Raw genomic sequence first — 22,471 nt, forward strand, 5'->3', positions numbered from 1 at the left:
AGAAACAGCGTCCTGGCTTCAAACAACCCAGGACATGGGGCAACCAATTACAGGACGGTTCCATAAAATCTAGGACGGCTGGCCAGATCTCTGCACCTTATACACGTGCAGAGATCTGACTAAAATTGAATGGTCAAGATGAACAAACCAAAATTCAGAAAAGGAACAAACCTCACAATGGTCTGGAAAGAAGATAAAACCAATCCACAGATTTGCAACTGGGTAAAATTACTTTTATTTGACCAATTAGTTAAAATTGTGTTAAAACAAGCATTTTATAGTGGAAACATTTGTGATTTTGTGTATTGTGATTTTTGTATTTGTGGATTTTGCTCTTGCTTCTGATTGCTGGAATCAACTAGCCAATCAGCACTGGGTATTCAATGATGTGCTTTGTGATTGGTGCAAATATCTGCTGAAGTACCAACAGAAATGTCTTCAAATAGATAAGTTTGGGGCCTGACCATCTACCGTAAAGTGGATCGGCACCAAACTCCTGCCGTAAAGGACAGCAACACATGGGCCTGACCTTCCGCCGTAAAGAGAGACCGCGGCGCCACAGGGGGGGCCCCGACCAGCTGCCGTAAAGCAGGGCGGCAGCTGTCGCAAAAGTGACCGTTAAAGCCATGGCGGCCGCTCTCCTCCTCAGGCCGTGGCCGCTTCTCGCTTTGCTCTCCTCGGTCTGCAGCCTGCGGGAGGCCGAGGTCTTCGAGGCGGCCTCGGCTCTGTCGGTGTTCGAGTTCGCCTCGGCGGGCGGCCCGGGCAACAACGACAGCCGGCGGGACCGGGAGCTGCCGGTCTTGCTGTGGTGGAGCGAGCAGCTGTTCCCGCATTTCCCCGGCAGGACGGAGCGGGTGGACTGCGGCTCGGCCTCCTGCCTGGTCACCCGCAGCAAGAGGGCCCTCCGGCACCGCCGCACCGCCTCCGTCATCTTCTACGGCACCGACTTCAGGGCCTACGAGGCTCCGCTGCCCCGGCTGCCCCACCAGACCTGGGCCCTTTTCCACGAGGAGTCGCCCATGAACAACTACCTCCTGTCCCAGGGCCCCGCCATCCGCCTCTTCAACTACACGGCCACCTTCCGCCGTCACTCCGACTACCCGCTCCCCCTGCAGTGGCTGCCCGCCCCCGCCTACCTCCAGCGGCCTCCCGCACTCCCCCTCGGCCACAAGAACCACCTCCGCCGCCTCGGCCTCGCCCCCGTCCTCTACCTGCAGTCCCACTGCCAGGTGGCCTCCGACCGGGACCGCTATGTCCGGCAGCTCATGGAGCACCTGCAGGTGAGAGGGGGCGGGGCGAGAGGGGGCGGGGCGAGAGGGGGCGGGGGAAAATGGAGTGGAGGAGGAGCCAGGCTGGAGCCTAGGGTGGGGATAGGGGGGGCGAGGGAGGAGCCTAGGGTGGGGGTGGGGGGTGGGGGGTGGGGGTGGGGGGGGGGGGGGGGTGGGGGGGGGGGTGGGGGTGGGGGGGGGGGTGGGGGGTGGTGGGGGGGGGGGGGGGGGGGTGGGGAGGGGTGGGGGGGGGGGTGGGGGGTGGGGGGGGGGGGGGGGGGGTGGGGGGGGGGGGTGGGGGGGGGGGGGTGGGGTGGGGGGGGGGGGTGGGGAGGGGGGGGTGGGGGGGTGGGGGGGGGGGTGGGGGGGGGGGGTGGGGTGGGGGGGGGGTGGGGAGGGGAGGGTGGGGGGGTGGGGGGGGGGGGTGGGGAGGGTGGGGTGGGGGGGGGGAGGGTGGGGGGGAGGGTGGGGTGGGGGGGGTGGGGGTGGGGGGGGTGGGGGTGGGGTGGGGGTGGGGGGGGGGGGGGCGAGGGAGGAGCCTGGGGTGGGGTGGGGTGGGGTGGCGAGGGAGGAGCCTGGGGTGGGGTGGGGTGGGGGTGGCGAGGGAGGAGCCTGGGGTGGGGTGGGGTGGGGGTGGCGAGGGAGGAGCCTGGGGTGGGGTGGGGTGGGGGTGGCGAGGGAGGAGCCTAGGGTGGGGGGTGGGGGTGGCGAGGGAGGAGCCTAGGGTGAGGGTGGGGATGGGGGGGGGGGGGGGCGAGGGAGGAGCCTAGGGTGAGGGTGGGGATGGGGGGGGGGGGGGGCGAGGGAGGAGCCTAGGGTGAGGGTGGGGATGGGGGGGGGGGGGGCGAGGGAGGAGCCTAGGGTGAGGGTGGGGATGGGGGGGGGGGGGGGGGGGCGAGGGAGGAGCCTAGGGTGAGGGTGGGGATGGGGGGGGGGGGCGAGGGAGGAGCCTAGGGTGAGGGTGGGGATGGGGGGGGGGGGGGCGAGGGAGGAGCCTAGGGTGAGGGTGTGGATGGGGGGGGGAGGACGAGGGGCTAGGGTAGCAGGGGAGGGGCTAGAGGACGAGGGGGGCTAGGGTGAGGGTTGGAGGGGCCCAGGTGGTTGGAGGGCCTGGGGCGGGGTGGCGGCTGCGGTGGGGTGGGGTGGGGGCCTGGGGGGGGGCGGGGGGGAAAGGCCATGGATTGCGGGGAGGAAGGAGGAAGAGGTGCCGGGGAGAGGTTGAGGTGGTGGTTCTTGTGGCTGGTGGGGGGAGTGCAGGACGCTCCGATCAGAACAGTAAAAGCAAAAAACTGCGGATGCTGGAAATCCAAAATAAAAATAAAAATACCTGGAACAACTCAGCAGGTCTGACAGTATCTGCGGAGAGGAACACAGTTAACGTTTCGAGTCCGTATGACTGTTCATCAGTTCTGTTCTGTTGAAGAGTCAGACGGACTCGAAACGTTAACTGTGTTCCTCTCCGCAGATGCTGTCAGACCTGCTGAGTTGTTACAGGTATTTTTATTTTTAATAAAGTTATAAGGTGTTTTGTTGAAAGTTTGAAAGTGTCTAAGTTGGTAGGAAGCTATGATATCCAAGTAATCTGGAGATAAGAAGAAATTAGGTCACTTAATAATTGCAAAACACCTCTTGCAAAACAAATACAAGCCTCTAGACTTCTTCATAAGACAACATATATCCATACAACAATTTGAACAAAACTTCATTTCATTTAATCTGGTGTTAACTTAGCCTGTCTTTGGAGAGATTGAAGAAATAGTCATGTGAAAGATGCAAAAATCGTGTCCAGTTCACAAGGTGATGCTGCTGTTAAATTCCTGGTTCGTGCAATTGAACGAGGAATGTGTCAGCTCTCAGCAAATGTATTACATTTGGCCCGCTTAGACCTGCAGGGATATAAGTGGCTGGCTTGAATTCATAAGTCTCCATGCAGGCTACCTCGTGGGCTACCTTATGAGCAGTTGGCTGCCTTGAATTAGTTGTAAAAGACGGTGTTAGGCAGGCTGCCATTGCCCAGATCAACAGTCAATCACAGCTGAGTTTCTTTAATGAGTAGCAAACTCAGCTGGCATTCTCCCCAAGTTGTTTCCATTGAAGTTACAGTGTGGGGACAGGCCTTTTGGTGCAATAATGTCAGGATTTACCCTCCATGTGAGCAATTAGTTCTAACCATGTTTATAGCTAGAACAAATCATTGATTTAACCATTGTTAACTTTGGCAGGGAGTTTACCCATTGGAGGTGGTACAGCACAGGTTCACTAAATTAGTTCCAGGCATGAGGGGGTTGCCCTATGCTGAGAGGCTGAGTAAATTGGATCTATATTCGCTGGAGTTTAGAAGAATGAGAGGTGATCTCATTGAACCATACAGGATTCTGAAGGGGCTTGATAGGTAGATGCTGAGAGATTGTTTCTGCTGGTCGGGGAATCTGAAACATGGAGGCACAATCTCAGGATAAGGGTAGGGTTGCCAACTGTGATTAAATGTATTCCTGGGAGTTTCATCATATGACTTGTCCCAATCTCCAGCCATTAGTCAGCCAACAACATCCATCCTTATGATGTAGTGCCTTCCTAAGCCAACTGGAAAGCAAAACAACTCATTACCCCGTTGGATGATGTTTGACTGTCAGCCAAACAACCTTTTTTCCTATTTTTTAAATATATATCTAGTAAAGAGAAATGTTCAAAGAAAATGACAGAAAAAAAAATCTTTTTTAATGTCACAATGATTTTTTTCCTTAGGGTTTCTGTGTCCTGGAGATTGATCTTCAATTCTTGGAGACTCCAGGCCAATTCTGGAGGGTTGGCAACCTGAGAAGGGGCCAACCATTTAGGACTGAGATGAGGAGAAACTACATCACTGAAAGGGTTGTGAATCTTTGGAATTCTCTAACCCAGAGGATTGTGGATGCTCCATCATTGAATATTTTTAAGGCTGGTGTAGACAGATTTTTGGTCTCAGGTATATGGGGGTTGGGCAAGAAAGTGAGTTGAAGCTCAAGGTCATCCAGGATCATGCTAAATAGTGGAGCAGGCTCAGTGGGCTGTGTGGTCTACTTGTGTATGGTTTATTTCTTATGTACTCTCTTCCCAACTGACCAGTGTTACTGCTAGGATTCTGCATTGAAGGTAGAAAAGACAGGCACCATTCTACATCAGGATGTAGTGCTGATCAGAAACCGAACACCTAAGATACAGCATTCAGCAATCAAGTTTTGTTATCGATCAGACCCAAAAAGACTTCAGCCACCCATGGCTGAATGCTGGATTGCATAGTCAAAAACAACCAAATATCTGGCACCAGTAACAGGAAAAGTGAGGCTGTTAAAATCAGTCCCCAGGCTCTCAATTAAAGGCTACTTGAAGGAATATACTTGGTCAGGGGCTTTTGCAGGAAACAAATTGCACAAGGCAATAAATAATATCCTGCATTTTGTGATTGAAGGAAAACAACAAGGGTGTGTTCTTGTGCAATGGTGTGGCAGATACAAGCGAAGAGAACTTGACTTGAGTATTGCTGCAAAAAGAGACATGCCTTTTGTCTTGCACTCATCAGGACAGTTTGCAAGATAAACCAACAGTAGAGGGAACAACAATTTATACTGCACAAGAAGAGACTTGAGTCCTTTTCTAAATTTTATTTGCTGTGGATAAATGGAAAGTTTTAATTTCCCCCTTTTACAAGAAAAGTATGAGACCTGGGTCAATTTCAAAATTCTCTCAAACGGGTTCCAGCTGTAATTTAGTTTTTAGGGATGTGGCAAACACAGTGACATAGATGGTATCTTGCTGTTTCCTAAGAAGGAGCAAGTAAATGGGATGGAGTGGGTCTGGCCAGTACTGAATCTGTAGTAAGCAAGACCTCAGTTAAGACAGAACTTTTGTAAATGATGTGGCTTTTGTAATTGTGGTTTTATGAATTCCGGAGTGAGGTTAATCAATTTAAAAATTTCCGTACAGTATTATTATCTTCCCTCCGTGCAATACAACTGAGGACATTCCATGCAGTTTTTTTGAAACGATAGAATTTTGAGCGTAATGCAAATAGATTGAGAGGAAAAGATTATTCTAACCAACATTAAAATAAACGATTAATTTGCAGATCAGCTTTTCTTTTTAAAACTTGAACGAAGATTGGAAAAACCTTCACTCTGCAGCTGGCCTGTGGCTGGGGGTGTTCGATGATGCTCAGTTTTTGTTTTTAAAGGTTCAACATTAACTACTATCCTATCATGATGACTATAAGTTTACCCAAAATGGTGAAATATAATCCAGCCTATTTGAAGAGGTGGGGGGAAGAGAAAGAGAATGCATCCATTGCATTGTTTTTCAACCAGGGGTTTCCTGGAACCCAAGAGTTACCTGAGCATCCCTAAAGGGTTCCCCATAAAGTTCAGTTCATTTGAAAATTGTACCAAATATAGAAGAATTTTTTTGTGCAAAAAAAAACTAAAATGAAATAATTATGATATGCTAGCGTTGTACAAACCATAATAGTATATTGCAAATATGAAGTATTTAACAGTATAGTTTAATTTTGCATTCTTTTAGTAATGTTTTACTTTGTTTGGGGTTCCGCAGAATTTCACAATATATCAGAGTTCCTTAACAAAAAAAAGGTTGAAAACCCACTGATCTTTCGATTTACACAAAATGTAGTTTGTGCCATTACAGCAGGGGGGCAGTGTAAACCTACAAGCAGAAGGAAACCTGAGGAAGAAATCACAGCAATGGCTTCAACACTGGGTTCAGTCAACTGTAGATGACCAAAATTAAAGCTATTTTGAAATATTCTTCTGCTTTAACTGCGATTATAGAAGCTATCGACACTGCAGAGAGTTTTATTTTGAAATTCAAACTCCCATTTATATTTAAATTATATTGAATCTTACAATATGTGAATACTTTATTTACCCTTCCATGATATTTATGAAAAAATACATTGGGCATGTTTACAGATTGAACAATAATAAAGAGCTATGCATTTTTTTGTTCACTAGTTGAACTGCTACCATCCAGTTTAAACAAGCATTCCTTTTTGACTAAGCTTTACCTAGTTTTAATACTTAAGTGTGCACGGTAGCTGTAACAGCCTTTAATTTAAGCCTGACAGAAAATCTGCATTTACTTAAAATCTTAGTATTCCCATAATTGAATCTGCTGTCTTGGCATATTCTGAAAGGAAGATTTGCATTTATATAGCGCTTTTCCCAATCTCAGGACATCCCTCAGTGCTTGACAGCCAACAAACCACAACTGGATGAGCCAGGAGTGATAAGGTGACTAAAGCAGTTCTCAGTCTGCATTTGGGTTCTGTTAGCAGACAAGGTGCCATTATCAAGAGTGGACTCTAGATGGAGTGCATATATTATAAAGTTTTTAATAAATAGAGAGGTTACCACAAAATGCAGTAGAATCTATTTGTACTGTTTGAAGCTCATTTCTCAATTATAATAGGAACCTCAGTGATTAGGTGGTCATTTATATTTCATGATTACAGTAATTTTGTTTGTGGTCTTGAGAATGACCAAAATTAACTGTTCTAAACTAGATACTAAGTGATGTGGTTGAGCTGATTATCATGTTCACACTGCTGCATGAAGCAAGCTTTGTAGCATCATTTGAGTTGCAACTTATCCTCAGCTTGCTTCTCCTCCTCATTCATAGCCAAAGAAATTTTGTTTTTTTCCTGGTCTGAACGATTCATATATTATTTTTAACTCCTGACTAGGTTTCATGTATACTGCTGGTAAAGCAAATTGATGTTCCTAAGCCTCCGGCAAGCAATTTCCTCTACCTCAGCTGTAACATAAAATGGCTCTTCAGACACACATTGAACAACCCTTGACCAATTTTGTTTCCTTCCCTCTCTCGCACATAGATTGATTCTTATGGCCAGTGTTTACAAAACAAAGACCTGCCTAGTGATCGACTGGTGGACACACTAACAGCCACAACCGAAGATGCAGAGTTCATGGATTTCATAAGCAAGTACAAGTTTCACCTTGCCATGGAGAACGCAATCTGCGATGATTATATGACTGAGAAACTGTGGCGCCCCATGCACTTGGGAGCTGTGCCAATATACCGTGGTTCCCCAGTGGTGCAGGACTGGATGCCCAATCCACACTCTATAATTCTGATTGACAGCTTTGAATCTCCAAAGGACTTGGCGGACTTCATCAATTATCTCGATCAGAATGACGAAGAATATCTGAAGTATCTAGAGTACAAAGAACCAGGTGGTATCACCAACACTTTGCTGCTGGAGAGTTTAGAAAAGAGGGACTGGGGCGTGAATGACATTAGCAAGCCCAACTATTTGAATGGGTTTGAGTGCTTTGTTTGTGATAAGGAGAATGAGAGACTGCGGGCAGAGGAGGCTCACCGACTGCAGCCATCTAAGTTTCAGCCTCCAGGCCCTAGGATAGCTGCTTACAATCACATGGGCTGCCCGCTGCCGGTCCCTGGGTATGGAAACCTTGATGAGATTCCTGAAGATGACAGGTACGTCACCACCATCATTTTGGGTGCACAGAACATACGAGAACACTGGAGAAGTATTTGCGTTTGGCATTCCCTACAACTTGTTCTTAACTTGATCATGCTGTTGCATTTGAAAATACTCCCAATTTGTATGTTCTGTACATAATGGTGGTATTTTTGAATCTGCACTCACTTAGGCAACAGCCCAGATATTGTTAAAAGCAAAAAACTGCGGATGCTAGAAATCCAAAATAAAAATACCCGGAAAAACTCAGCAGGTCTGACAGCATCTGCGGAGAGGAACACAGTTAACGTTTCGAGTCCAGATGACTCTTCAACAGAACTAAGGAAAAATAGAAAAGAGGTGAAATATAAGCTGGTTTAAGGGGTGGGGGGGTGGAACAAGTAGAGCTGGATAGAGGGCCAGTGATAGGTGGAGATAGACAAAAGGACAAAGAGATGTTGAAGGTGGTGATATTATCTAAGGAATGTGCTAATGGTGACATTAAGGGTAGAAAGCAGGACGAGCAAGGTACAGATAGCCCTAGTGGGGGTGGGGTGGGGGGGAAGGGATTGAAATAGGCTAAAAGGTAGAGATAAAAAGATATTGTGATATTTAAGTACACTGCCACACCCTTGCTGTTGAGATAAAGCTAATAACTACAATGCACCCAGTGTACTGGTTCACATTTTTATTGATTCTATTCCAATAGAATTGTATGCACCTCCTTTTTGTTTTAAAGCACATTGGTCTAGAAATTAGGTTGCATATTACCTGATTTTCGGGCTTTGCAGCCGACAAAGTCCCCAAAATGGTGGGCAGGAGCACTCACATACCCCCAGCTGGAAATGTGTCAGCTGTCTTTTTTTCCTTCATTCATGGGATGTGGGTGTGGCCGGCAAGGCCACTGTTTATTACCCATCCTGATTGCCCATGGGAAGCTCATGATGAGCCTCCTGCTGTAGTCTACCACAGTGGTTTTGATACAACTGAGTGAATTGCTAGGCCACTTCAGAGGGTAGATGAGAATCAACCACATTATGTGGCTCCCAGCCCACAGCATTGGCCAGACCGGGTAATGATGGCAGATTTCCTTTTTTTAAAGAGCATTAATGAGCTGGTTGAGTTTAAAACTACAATTTCATGGTCAACATTAGTGATATGAGATTTATTTATTTATATTGTTGAACGTAAATTTCCCAGCTATTGCTGGTTGGAATTTGAACTTGTGTCTCCAGAGTTTTAGCCAGGTCTCTGGATTACTAACCCAGTAACATAACCACAATGCTACAGTACCCTGAATCTTGGGTAAGGATAAACGCAAAGTACTGGACTAATGGATACTTAAAGCCCTATTTCCAGAATTGGTTTGCCCTGAGGCAGTTGACGCTAGATGCACAGGGATACTCGCTCCAGGGAACGCTTGCAACCAAGAAGGTGAGTAATTTACCTGAATCTGGAGCGAGAAAAAGAAGAATCCTCCCAGTCCTGCTGCCCCGGACTCGCCCTGAACGATTCCCGATAATTTTTTTCTCCTTCCTCCTTCTGACCTCTTCCCCCCAATCCGGCTGCTGGTTGTCTCCGGCTTCCCCAAATCTCGTTTACCTGAGGGTCTCTATCGGCAGTCCAATCTGCCAGGTGTTCACTGGACTGGGAGCACCCAAATTTCTAAGCCATTAATTGTTTTCGTAAATAAAATGCAAAAACTGCATTGGCTGGTAACCTGAAAGAAGTGGAAAGTTCTGCAAAAAGCTCAGCATCTGTGAATATCAAAAGCAGATAAGTTTAACCTCTCATGTGTTATCCTTCATTCGAAATGGAGGAGGGGGAGTTGCGGGATTGCAGGTGAACAGCATTTGAAAAGGATCAGAACGATGGTTAAGAGAGCAGAAAACCGCACCAGAGAAGAAATAGAGTGACTTGCATGGTGCCCAGACCCAGGGGTTCTCAATCTTTTCCCTCCTGAGGCCCTCCCTCCTGTGTTATAACAAATTCCACTGCCACATATATGGGGAAACCTGTGGCTGTGCTGGACACCTCAGACTGAGCCTCGGGTGACGGGAGTAGTTTCAGCGGTGAGCCTTATTGTGTCAGCGTGAGCGAGTTAGATTAAGTTACTGCTACTAACTGAATCAAATAGTCATAGGCCCAAGCGCAGAATTAAATATTTATTCAAGAGGAGCGTAGGAGAATGTGTAAGGCCCACATTCTACTTATTCTCTGGTTGTTCAAGATGGACCCCTTGGAACTTTCTCACAGACCGTGGTTGAGAAGCTCTGCTCACAAAGGCCCTGGGAGCTGATTGAATGGCTGAAGTGATAATAACATGAGATCATGGGAAGAAGCATAATAAAACAGATTAAAAACACGTAGTGTGCCTCTACTCTTGCGACTAACTGAGGAGTGGAGGGTAAGGCAGGTCTGACACGTGCAGACACAATGGACTGAATAGCCTCCTGTTCTGCACTTTATTTTATGATTCTAAGTTTTTTTTTCTTTCTAGATGCAGTAACCTAAACTACTTCAATAATTTGCCATTTCATCCCTAAGTACTAACTACTTTCCTCCACATTAGCAGATCTTTGCTTGAAAGTGTGACATGCATAATTGAGTTTCTGGATTACCTGCTGCAGGTACCACATGCTGACGTATAAAAATGTGGTGATGTAATCTGTACATGGCCAGGCCAAGCAAGTAATGGATGCTTATGGAAATAACAACAATGTGAGCTGTTAAGCCAGCTCTCAATGCCAATTTTAATTGACAGCAAATTCTGTTGGTGTTTCAAATCCTTTAAGCTTAAGTCTTGCCTACATTCTCCTTGTTTAATGGAGAAATAATGAGAGATTAGGAGAGTTTGAATCAGATGCTTGCTTTTGAAATTGAACTTGCTCAAAAGAGATGATAGGGAGTTGCTGATAAAACTGAGTTACGGATTTCTTACTCAAGAGCTGAAATCACACAAAAATGAGGCAAGTTAGTGCTGACAGTGCAAGCATTAACCTGCCTGTACTTTTTAAATTTGCGTGATGTGTTATACAGTTCATTAGGGTTGAAATTCTGGCTGGGACTGTACAACAATTGTAGGACAACTGCACAGACACTGCAGGGAAGTTTTCAAAGTAAATTGCAGTTAGTGATGTGGATGTGAATAGACATGTTAGGATTGCAGCGATGGACTATGCTTGGTAGGCAGGATATATATGAAAATATTGGCAAGTCATTACTGTAGATATTTACAACAGCAACTTGCATTTATATAGCATCCTTAACAAGTAAAACATCCCAAGGTGCTGCACAGGGGCATTATAAAACAAATAAGTAGTGTGTTCATGCATTGACTTCTACTGCAATTATATTGAAGCTTTGACTAAGTACTGCGTTTTGATTCTGTTCTGAGCATCATTTACTCTTGGTGCTTTCCCCTCGAAATTATGGAGGAAGGAAGGAGATGATGGAGTGAGAAGTAGTTGCTGCCTCCCTTTAGGTCAGTTAAGGAAACATTCAGAGATTAGCTCATATCAAAAAAAGATTGTGGTGTGTGGGTCAATTTAGGGAGTTGCAGAGTCGCACTTTGTGAGGATAGGGTGGGGCAGGGGGGTCCTAATGTAAGTTTTTGTTCCAATTTATTCAAACGTATTTGTAAATATTTCTGCTTGTTCACAGGTAATGTTCTGTGACAATGCCCAGAATGTTTAGCGATGTTGATATGTCAGCAAGAAAAAATGAAGTGCAGTAGCTACAGCAACGACAATGTTTTGACAGAAGTAAAACAAAGCACAGCAGACTTACAAAGCGATAGGTTTGGTTAAATATTTTCCACCGTTAAAATAATTACGCTTCTGATAGAAATCTTGTAATCAAACATACAGTGAGCTTTAATTAGTTGCATAGAAAAATACAACGCAAACTAAATATTGCCTTTCAAGGATTTCAGCTAAACACTACACTGATGGACCAATGGCTGCTTTTTGTGTTGGTGATGGCAGTTTGCCATTGGGTATATCAAATGTTAAAATCTTCTGCCTGAGAGTCCTGGTTAGAAAAGGGGGTAACAACCTTTTATTTCATTGTTGAATGGTTTTTAAGAATCTACAGGATTGATTCTTATAAGTTTTTTTTATTGATTTATGGGTGTGGGCGTCGCTGGCTAGGTCAGCATTTATTTCCCATTCCTAATTGTCCTTGAGAAGGTGGTGGTGAGTGAGTTATTGGGAATATAGTGTATAACAAAGTCAAATTTATTGAATGGGACACATTTAGATGGAGCTTTCCTTATATTCATTCAAAGGAACATTGATGTAGGGGCCAGCATTTACTGCCCTTGAGAAGGTGTTGGTCAGCTGCCACATTGAACCACTAGAGTCCATATGATGTAGGTACGCCATGGTGCTGTTAAATAGGGAGTTCCAGGATTTTGACCTAGCGACAATGAAGGAACGGTGATATACTTCCACGTCAGTGTGACCTGGAAGGCGATGGTGTTCCTAAGTGTCAGCTGGGCTTGTCCTTTTAGGTGGTGGAGGTCATGAGTTTGGGAGGTGGTGTCGAAGAAGGTGATACTTGCTCACAATAAGTCAGTTGGCCCAGGACTATTTCACTGGTGACTTTGATCAGTGTTCACTACTGAAGTACAAAGTGTGAAAATGCGTAGCGATGCAAAGGTTACATTTTTCTCATACCTGATTAAAGCAGTACCAAACTTTGCAGAATGGCTTCAAAGATCTCAGGAACAAAACACTGCAGTTTATTACAGCGATAGCATTAATTACTGTGCATATTAAAAACCAACTGGGAAGGTAGCTGATCAATTTTGAACATCAGTATTATGGTGGACTGCTGTCGGGGTTGTAGCTCAAGTGTATTAAATTGGATACTAGCCCAAAGCTGAGTGGATACTAAAATTAAAACTGTTGTATTGATTAATAGTCAAAGATGGAGTTGGAAGGGTATGGATAGTTTTGCACTGGAGTAATCCATTGATCTGACACAGTATGGCAGGTTAGTGGGATTAATTAGGGTTACAGGGTGTAGGATATCTGTAAAAAGTCCTTTGGATATAATTTACATTTTTAAAATACATAACACTGAGGGCTGAGGTACAGGAAATTACCAAAGCATAGCCTAGAAATGGTAAATCAAGAGGAGGGATAAGGTGATGCCAGGTTTAAGGTTGAAAATCCTTTTGCCGTTGTTTGAATGAGAGGATCAAGAGTTCTGTGGTTTTGGTTCCTCTGGATGATAACTTGTAGTAATGGCTGGTGCAGTCAATCTGAACTTCAGCATCATGATTATGCAGGAAGACAGAAGCACATGGAAGGTTTGAGAGCATTCATCGGAAATTTCCCCCAGGGCTCAGGACTGACTAGTGTCTGCTGCCTTGTGTGTGATTTATTTTCCCACAGGCTGTGGCAGTTTGGTACCCAGCTTTTATCTATCTTCTCCTTACCTACAATATGCTGGTAGTTTCCGTAAGGATTTTATTGGTCGTGAAATGCTATAGGATGTACTGAGTCTGTGAAAGGTACTATATAAATGCAAGCTTTTTCTCATATGGAAGCCAGAAATATAACAGCGTAGGACTTTAATAAAAAAAAAGGTATGCACAAGTAGGAGGATTAAATGCAAGGAGATTTTTTTTTAAGTAAGAAAATAGCTGTGCATTGGCTGCCAAATGTATGAATGCTTATGGGTTCGGCTTTCGTCAAGAAAACTTTTTGTCGAAATGAATTATTTGATGATATTCCACTGCAATGTACTATTAAACCTGGCTTGTCTGTATTTATAGAGGTATGACTGTTAATTTTAGAAATTCAGCACTGGTATGTTCAGAATCTTCTGGGTCACCCCATCATTTAATGCAGCCAAATTTCATTTCTGTAAAATGTCCATTAACCAAATTGCCCAACCTGTAATAAAATCAATTGGAAAGCTTCCACTTAACGTCTGCATTCCTCTGCCCAGTTTCATTCCTCACTGCAAAGTCACCCTGTTATCATGATTCATTGAAGCGTTGATGGGTTTTTTCTCCAAAAAGAAACATTCTGATTGAGCAGACACATTAGGAGAGCAAAGGCAGGATCAACAAAAGTAAAAAAACTGTCCAAAAATATTCCCACTTTTGTTTTCTTTATTCTTTCATGGGAAGTGGGTGTCACTGGCAAGACCAGCATTCATTGCCCATCGCTAATTGCCCTTGAATTGAGTGGTTTGCCAGGCTATTTCAGAGGGCAGTTAACAGTCACATGGAGGCCAGACTGGGTAAGGTTGGCAGATTTCCTTCCCTAAAGGACATCCATGAACGGGATGGGTTTTTACAACAATCGATGATAGTTTCATAGTCACCAGTTTCGTTATTCAGCTATTAATTGAATTTAAATTCCACCAGCTGCCATGGTGGGATTTGAACCCATGTCCCCAGAGCATTAGTCTGGGCCTCCAGTGACGTTACTACTATGTCACCATCTCTCAGCCTGTGTGTGGATTTCAGTGTAAGTCAATCGAATGGTGATGTTGTTAGTCACCAGTTGCTTACTGCTTTAATGTTGTGCTGACAGTTCAGTCCCCATAGCCATGTAGAAACATACTTCTCAAATCCTTCTGCAGCCACGCCCCTATCTCCATAGCCTCCTCCAGCCTTACCAAATCTCTGTCCTTCTCCAATTCTGGCCTCATGCACATGGACTTTCATAGCTCTACCATTGGCAGCTGTGCCTTCCTCTGGGCCCCAAGTTCTGGAATTCCCTTCGTAAATCTCTCTGCCTCTCTACCTCTTGCACCTTTTAAGATGCTCCTTAAAACCTCTTTGACGAGGTTTTGGGTCACCTATCCTAATATCCTTATGTGGCTGAATGTCACATTTTGTTTGATGCTCCTGTGAAGCTCCATGGGTTATTTCATTACAGAGTCAGGGGACGAGTAGCAGAATGGATAACAAACTCGCTACAAAACAGAACAGAGAGTAGGGGTTAAGAATAGCTACTCAGACTGGCAAAAGGTGGGAAGTGGTATTCCACAAGAAGCGATGCTGGGACTACACTTGTTCTCTATTTACATAAATGACTCGAACTGAAAATCAGAGGAACAATTTCAACATTTTCAGAAAACACCAAATTGGGGGAGTGTAGGTAATACTGAGGAATATTGCAAAAAATAAAGATATGAAATGCCGAATGGTCATGAGATTGAGGAATGTGTGCGATGCATTTCAGTAAAAGAATGAGGAGGTCCCATACTCTTCGGGAAAATAAAACTCTTAATGGGGGAGAGGAACAAAAGGATGGAAGGGTTCAGATATACAAATCACTATAAGTAGCCACGTTGGATAATAAGGACATTAAAAAAAAACACTTCCATCATTTCCACAGGGATATAGTTTACAGCATAGAGGCACTGGAGAAGGTGCAAGAAAAGATTTACAAGTATGTTACCAGATCTGAGAAGCCATACCTATCAGGAAAGATTGAACAGGCTGGGGCTCTTCTCTGTGGAAAAGAAAAGGCTGATGACTGACCTAGTATAGATTTTTAAGATTATGAAGGGGTTTTATAGGATAGTAACATAGATGTTTCTACTTGAAGAGATCAAAACTAGAAACCAGACATATATAAGAAAGCCAATAATAAATCCAATAAGGAAATCAAGAGACGCTTCTTTACCCAGAGTGTGGTTTGGCTTCTAATGTAGAATTTGCTGCCACAGGGAGTATTTAAGATGTGTCGGGGAATCTCAATAAACACAGAAGGGAGATAGCAATAGAAGGTAAAGCTGATGGAGCCAAATGAGCAGAAGTGGGGACAAGGCCTTGTGTGGAGCATAAACACCGACATAGGCCAGTTGGACTGAACAGCCTGCTTCTGTGCTGTGCATTCTATGTAACTCTTTGTTCAAGTATTTTTCTAGTCTGTAGTGCAATTAGTTTGTGCACTACTTATAAAAGCTAATGTACTTATTCCAGTTAATATTGCAATTAATTAAAAGAGCCTGATTAAATTTATTGTACTGTTGCATTTGAATTAAACCATATTTGTTTATTAGTTTACTTTGAAGACTCTGAAAAGCATCTTTCCAAAAGAAAATAAATTTTATGAGCTACAGTGTATAACAGAATGGATGGATGAGTCACCACATTTAAGAAAGATACATTTCAATTATTTTAATATAATTTGAAGACCAACCTTGACTTGTGCATGGTCGAGGTTTAGATTCTGCGCTATCATTACAGTCATCTTTAAAACAGCAAAGTCATTCATTGTATTCAAGAATCCAGCCTTGAAATATCTGTTAGAGAGAGTGCGGGCCGTTTGTTTTGAGTGGCAAAGTATCTCCTTTTCAAAAAAAGGAAATGGAAGTCACAACATCATCAGGATCTGTAGGTAAATGGAGAGAACAGTTTGATACAGACAAAATTGAGCTCGTACACTTCGAGATTAAGGATAGGAAAAGAAAATCAACAAAATCTTATAGAGTAATTTACGGCACAGAAGGAAGCCATTCGGCCCATTGAGTCCATGCCGGCAGTTGGGTTGGGTGGGGGCAGCAGAAATTGAAACTTCAGTGCCTTGGGTCACAGAGCTTATTTTGAATCTCAAGTGAATGTACAGTCTGCTCAAATACACTCCCAACTGGATGAAAAGATGTGGAAACAAACAACAGTGGACAGGACAGAAAGGGGCAAAATGTTAAAGACTAATGTAGATGCAGGGAAGGATACTTTTAACTTTTACATGTTAACCACAGAGGCAGAATAACTGCATGGATTTCTGGAGTCTTTTGGAGAATCTCATTCTCCAACCCGTGATATAATCGGAAAATACTTCAACAGAGTTTCAGCATCAGAAGGATACAGACCACAATAGTTGCCAAAGAATGCTTGTTGAATGGTGGGCAGAGGGTGGTAAAAGTGCTGCACAAGTCAGTGTATATTCACAAAAGAAAGAACTGTGATCCATTAAAATAACCTACTGTGCAGTTATTGAGTATCCTTTTAAGCATTTTATGTCACAATCTTGCTATTTCCATTAAGTGCACTTTGCCTAGACATGTTAACTGACCTATATTCTGAAACATTAGAGTCACAGTAAAGTTGAGTGACACGGCAAAGTTAAGTGTATATCCTGAGTGAATAACAATTGTGAAGTAACCATCCTGTATCTATTCAGTGGTCGGGAAAATATTTATTTCAGTATGTGTAAAGTGAAAAAGTAAACATTGAGCATGAAAAAGGGGAAAATCTACAGGGAGGGGCAGTCAATCAGTTTTGAATAGGTTTTTGAAAGGAGGAAGTTAATGACAGATTTGGGGGTAAAATTCCAGAAGCCAGGCTTATAACAGGAGTGAAATTCTACAGGGCTTCCTTTCCTCCACCACCTTAAATATGGTGAGAACCCGCTTTGCATCAGCAGAGCAGAAAATGCCCCACAGAAATTTATAGCCACTGAATATAGTAGGCTGGATTCAAGGTAGTTGGAAGACGGAATGGTGTAGGTAGGGAGAGCTGTGAGACCAGAAAGGATTGCTCAGATAGGGGTGGAGTGAGAGGTTTGAGGATGTGTGTGTCAATTCTTGAGCAGGAAGGCTGTGTGGTTTTGCAAGGATGGGAGAAGATGGAGGAGAGGACGTGAAACACAGTTTGCAAGTAATCATTCTCTTGTGGAAAAAAACAATACTGAATTTCTATAGGCCACTGTCATTGCATAATTTGACTTAAATGAGTTTGATTGCAATAAGTCACTCTTGTTTACAGTTTGTGATCTTTATTGGCTTAAGGTATAGGCTTGAGACCAGCCTACATTTTCATTAAATTAAATTAAATTAAAAATAGTGCATGAGATACAATTCAAAAACTCTTCCACTTCTGCAGCAAGCTGTTAATTTTCTTTCAAAGTTTGATAGTACAGTTCTCTGCATAACCTGTAAAATAAACCAGAAATAGCTAAGTGGCATTCGAATTCTACTTGTATATTATTCTTAATGGAAATTGCTAATTATGTCATGAGTTAATAAACTTGAGCTTTTCACCCTTGTTAAGGAGGCAACCTAACTGAGATATTTAAGGTAATAAGTGGTATAGAGAAGCCAAATCTAGAATGTCCCTTGTTGATCAAAACCACAATAGCAGTGCAAGGGGGATACATATGCAAACTGACAATGGACAAATGTAGGAGTGGTGCCAGGAAGCTCTTCCCATACAACACACAGATTCTACTCCAGGTAAGACAGCGGTGACAAACCTTGGAATTGTTTATGGTTTAATTGGATGCAGCGGGATTGGCCTTTGTCTTCTGGTACCAATTTAGGATTGTTCCGCAAGATTAGTAACCAAACTATTTCTTGTTAATCCTCCCCCTGCCTAACTCTTTGATCTTGTTTGATGCCTTCTTGCAGTTGGAAACAAATGTGGCAACAAGATTACTGGCAGAGCCTCGACCAGGCTGAAGCACTGACCACTATGATTCACCGAAATGAGACCGACCCAAGTAAACTGTGGGATTATGTTCATCAACTGATAACAAAGAGGAGCAAACACTAACGTTGGGACTGAAGACATCTGTGACTGCTGCTTGATTATTGGCTGCTGGATAAACACTACTATCACTGGTCTGGAATTTTGTGAATCCAATTATCATGAACTTTATGGACCCTTTTATATATAGATATATTTTTATTGAAAACAGTTTCTTACAACTTTTATACTTTTTAAAAGCTCTTTTCATATTTATCCTGCTAAAATTTCCCCCAAAATAGATAGTTTTCTTTTGTTTGGGAGGGACAGGGAAAGAAGCATTCAAACTGAATAAATTAGTAAGCAATTTGGAAATCCAGTGGTCTTGCACGCACTATATTTCCATTGTGTTAAAAATGGTGCTACTTAGAAGGTTTGAAACTTGTTTCACCTTTTGGGAGATGTTTGGTTTGGAATTGAAGTTTGAAGGTGCTGTCGCCAACCTGTGCAAATTTTTCCCTCACGAAATTTGTGTGGGACAGAGGCCAGTGATGCTGCAAACATGGGCTCCTCTCTCTAATTTCTCTCCAGCTGCAATCTGTAGACAGTCTTTAAATTACACTGCATATTTCAGCACCACAGTTTATATCAAATTTGACTTTTTAACCTTTAACCCTTTCAATCTGGTTACGCCTTCTGTTTTACAGGACTTCACATGAGCACTACAGCACAGTAACAGGCCATTTGGCCCAAGAGTTTATGCTCCACATAAGCCCCTATATGCCCTGTCAATATAACCTTCTATTTCTTTCTCCTTCATGTACTTATCTAGCTTCCCCTTAAGTGCAACTATGCTATTTGCCCCTTGGTTACATTTGCCTCAGGGTTCCACTACCCTCTGGGGAAAGAAGTTTCTCCTGAATTATCTATTGGATTTATTGGTGACTATCTTATATTCATGGCCCCTAGTTCTGGACTGCCAAAAATGGAACAATCTTCTCTACATTACCTTGTCAAGCCCCTTCAAGTCATTTCTCACTCTTCTCTGTCTTAGAAAAAAGAGGCCCTAACATGTTCAGCCTTTCCTGATATTTGTACCCTCTCAGTTCTGATATATTACTGGTGAATCTTTTTTTGCATTTGCACCACTGCTTCACTATCCCTGTTGCAATAAGGACATCAGATCTGTGCACAGTAGCCCAACATGGCTAACCAAAGTTTTATATAAGTTTAACATAACTTCTCTTTTGAATTCTTTTCCAGTAGCTGATCTGTACTGCCCTTTCCACATGGAGTTCAGACCAAGTGTAATCTTCGGTTGCAGTATTTGGAGGTTGAAAGGATAATTAAGCCATGACATGCAGATGTAATTTAGTCCTCATTTGAAATCGGTGCTTTCTATAATTTTATTTTTTAATACGTATTTTTGATGTCTGCATTTATAATAGAGATGGCCTGTGTAAACCTATCACACTGTTGCAAGTGTGTATTTATAGTATGAAGCAGTTTCCAATTTAAATGGGGGCATAGAAATTTATAATATAGGAGAGTTTTTTTAATATATTGCAGATTGGAGAATTGATATTCACACAATGTAATTTCAAAGCAGAAGGGTTTCCAGTCCTGAAATGCACTGCTTAATGGTGTTATCATGCCAGGGAAAAACTATCACCTGGAAGGAAGGTGGAACAAGGAGGAAGAAGAAGCTATAAAAAACACATTCACAAAGATGTTCTTGAGGCATGCTGTCTGTATTGGTACCTTGGGAGCCGCCATTGTAGACCTTCTTGAAGATTCATTATGTGCCAACTTGGAAATGCTTCCTCTGTCTTTTCAAGGTTACTCGATCGTTTATCATTTGGTCACTGGGGGTATAGTGCTTCAGGCTTCCTTGTACACTTCTCAGTGATTGACAGTGTCGATGTTGGAGCAAGGTTAATTGGTGCCTGAGGGAGACCTAAGATCCACTTGAAAACTGTCAGTAGCTCAATTTATCTCAGGTTTTCAGCCATTTCCCAAGGTTTATGAAATATGAATCTTGCAGTTAAGTTTTAATTTTTTATTAACCCCATAAATCAAAAAGGCTAGTTATGCCATATTGTGATTTTTGGCTACTTTTGACAAAATACAAACAGTTTATGGTACAGGCATAACCAAGAAAGGTAGCGAGAGAATAGTAAGAAGATTAAGATGATTTAAGATGTAACTCTTCTATGGATAGAGGAAGATCTTAAGTCACTGAAGAAAGCCACAGTTTGACATGAGCATAGTGTCAAATGTATAGCACATGATTGACCTGGCCCTTGTGAAATATTTTCTGGGTTCCAGGTTCAAGTCTCACTTCAGAACTCGATGGCCACGGAAAGTGCATTCATAATGTGGCCAAACAGGTGGAATATTGGCTGTAAATTCTTCAAATGTGCCGAATGGCAGGCGGCAAGAGTGAGAGAGTTTCCTGGTACTGCAGAAGGGAATGGCAAACCACTGCAGTACTTTACCAAGTGTAATCATGGACCAATCCAATGGAAGTCCATGGTCTCTTAGGGCATGGTACCTGAAGGAGGAGGAGGAGAGCATCACTACAAACAATCTGTTATCAAATTAGCAGTACAGCCTCTTCCATTTAAAACATCTGTTTTTCTTTAATTTGTATATAAATCCCACAATGGGAAAAATAGTGGAGTAAGCATGTTACCTGCCTATAGGGCAAGCATCAGGTTATTGGGTTACTCATGGAGTAAACCGCTGATCCTCCTTTTCCCCATATGCCTCTCAAGTGTTGGTGGATCATGACACAATTATTGATTATAACACATTATACTACACGTCAGTAAGGTTTAACTAGTTCCAGATCATACTGATTACAGAATGTGTTGCCCTGCCCAAAAAAAGTTCATTGTTGAATGTCTTTTTAGTATTCACCACTATACTGCTCAAGTAAATCTTTTTATAGTACAATAACTCAGCTGTTCATTATTACTGTTAATTTTATACTTTGATCCTTGTAGGACGAAATTCTTTCCTGTTTGGTTTTATTTTATACACTAGTGGCTTTAAGTTACTGCCAATGCCCCATACAACGTGGATAGTCAATCTGATGAATGATTGACATGTTAAATCTATGGGTGAATTATTGTGAATCGATGAGAGGGGAATTATTTCCCCTAACTGGCTGGGTGCAGTACTAACAATTATAAGATTAAAGGGGGAGGCGCTGGTGTAGTGGTATTGTCACTGGACTGGTAACAAATAGAAAAAAGTGAAGAGTGCCCTCATAGAATCGTCCTGCACAAAAGGAGGCCTTTTGGCTCATCATGTCTGTGCCAGCTAGCTGTTTTTGCAGAGGTGGATGACAATCTGGTTGCATTTTATAAATTGTGATACAGACAATATTGAACATTTTGCACAAATACAGAAGTACAGAATTATTGCATTAAGTCAGACGGACTATGACATGTCAGACAAGTGCCCTGTTAATTTATTTTGTCTTTTTTTTCTGTTCTTTTCACTTTAATTTTATGCATTACTGATGTATTAAAAGCTTCTTGTGAGGAGCTTGTTCTGGAAATGTCCTGGAATATAGGTTGACATTATTAAAAAGAGAGTCTTGTCCTCAGTGACTGAGGACTTGCTGTTTTTTCTTGATCTTGTATAAGCTAAAAGGAAAAAGTTATTCTCCAAACATATAGATAGTGTATTTAAAATCAATAAAAATATGAAAAATAAACTTTTTGCAACTCCTTGAAACACATGCATGATCTATCAGTAAACCAGTCAGTTGTCAGAGACGATTTTTTAAAATTAGTTCATGGGATGTGAGCGTCACTGGCTAAGCCAGCATTTATTCCCCATCCCTAATTGCCCTTGAGAAGGTGGTGGTGAGCCTCTTGAACCACTGCAGTCCATGTGTTGTTGGTACACCCACAATGCCGTTAGGGATGGAGTTCCAGGATTTTAACCCAGCGACAGTGAAGGAATGGTGATATCATTCCAAGTCAGGATGGTGTGTGACTTGGAGGGGAACTTGCAGCTGGTGGCGTTATCATGTATCTGAAATTCAATGCTATTAGTTTGACTACAACGTTATGGCTAATGCTACTATGAATTCCACCCTCTCCCCAGATTCCACAATCCTCCTGAATTCCACTTCTTCTCTGCACACATTCTTCTACTTGAATCCTGCAATTTCCTGCTCTAATTCATGCTTTCAGAAGACTTCCAAACCTTCCTGCTATTACCCTTGTGCACTTAAATTGCAACCACAGTGTC

At 43.0% G+C, this 22,471-nt stretch overlaps 1 protein-coding gene across 1 annotated transcript; it reads left to right on the top strand.

Annotated features, from left to right (window-relative positions):
• The first annotated feature begins 220 nt into the window (after positions 1–220).
• pofut4 (protein O-fucosyltransferase 4) lies at positions 221–21,940 on the top strand. Its single transcript, XM_078530983.1, has 3 exons — positions 221–1,280; positions 7,153–7,778; positions 18,145–21,940. The coding sequence occupies exons 1-3, from the start codon at positions 627–629 to the stop codon at positions 18,287–18,289; spliced, it is 1,425 nt and encodes a 474-aa protein (XP_078387109.1). The 5' UTR covers positions 221–626; the 3' UTR covers positions 18,290–21,940.
• Positions 21,941–22,471: the final 531 nt, after the last annotated feature.

This window comes from Cetorhinus maximus, chromosome 27 (genome assembly GCF_964194155.1).
Source record: "Cetorhinus maximus chromosome 27, sCetMax3.hap1.1, whole genome shotgun sequence".
Classification (NCBI taxonomy): domain Eukaryota; kingdom Metazoa; phylum Chordata; class Chondrichthyes; order Lamniformes; family Cetorhinidae; genus Cetorhinus; species Cetorhinus maximus.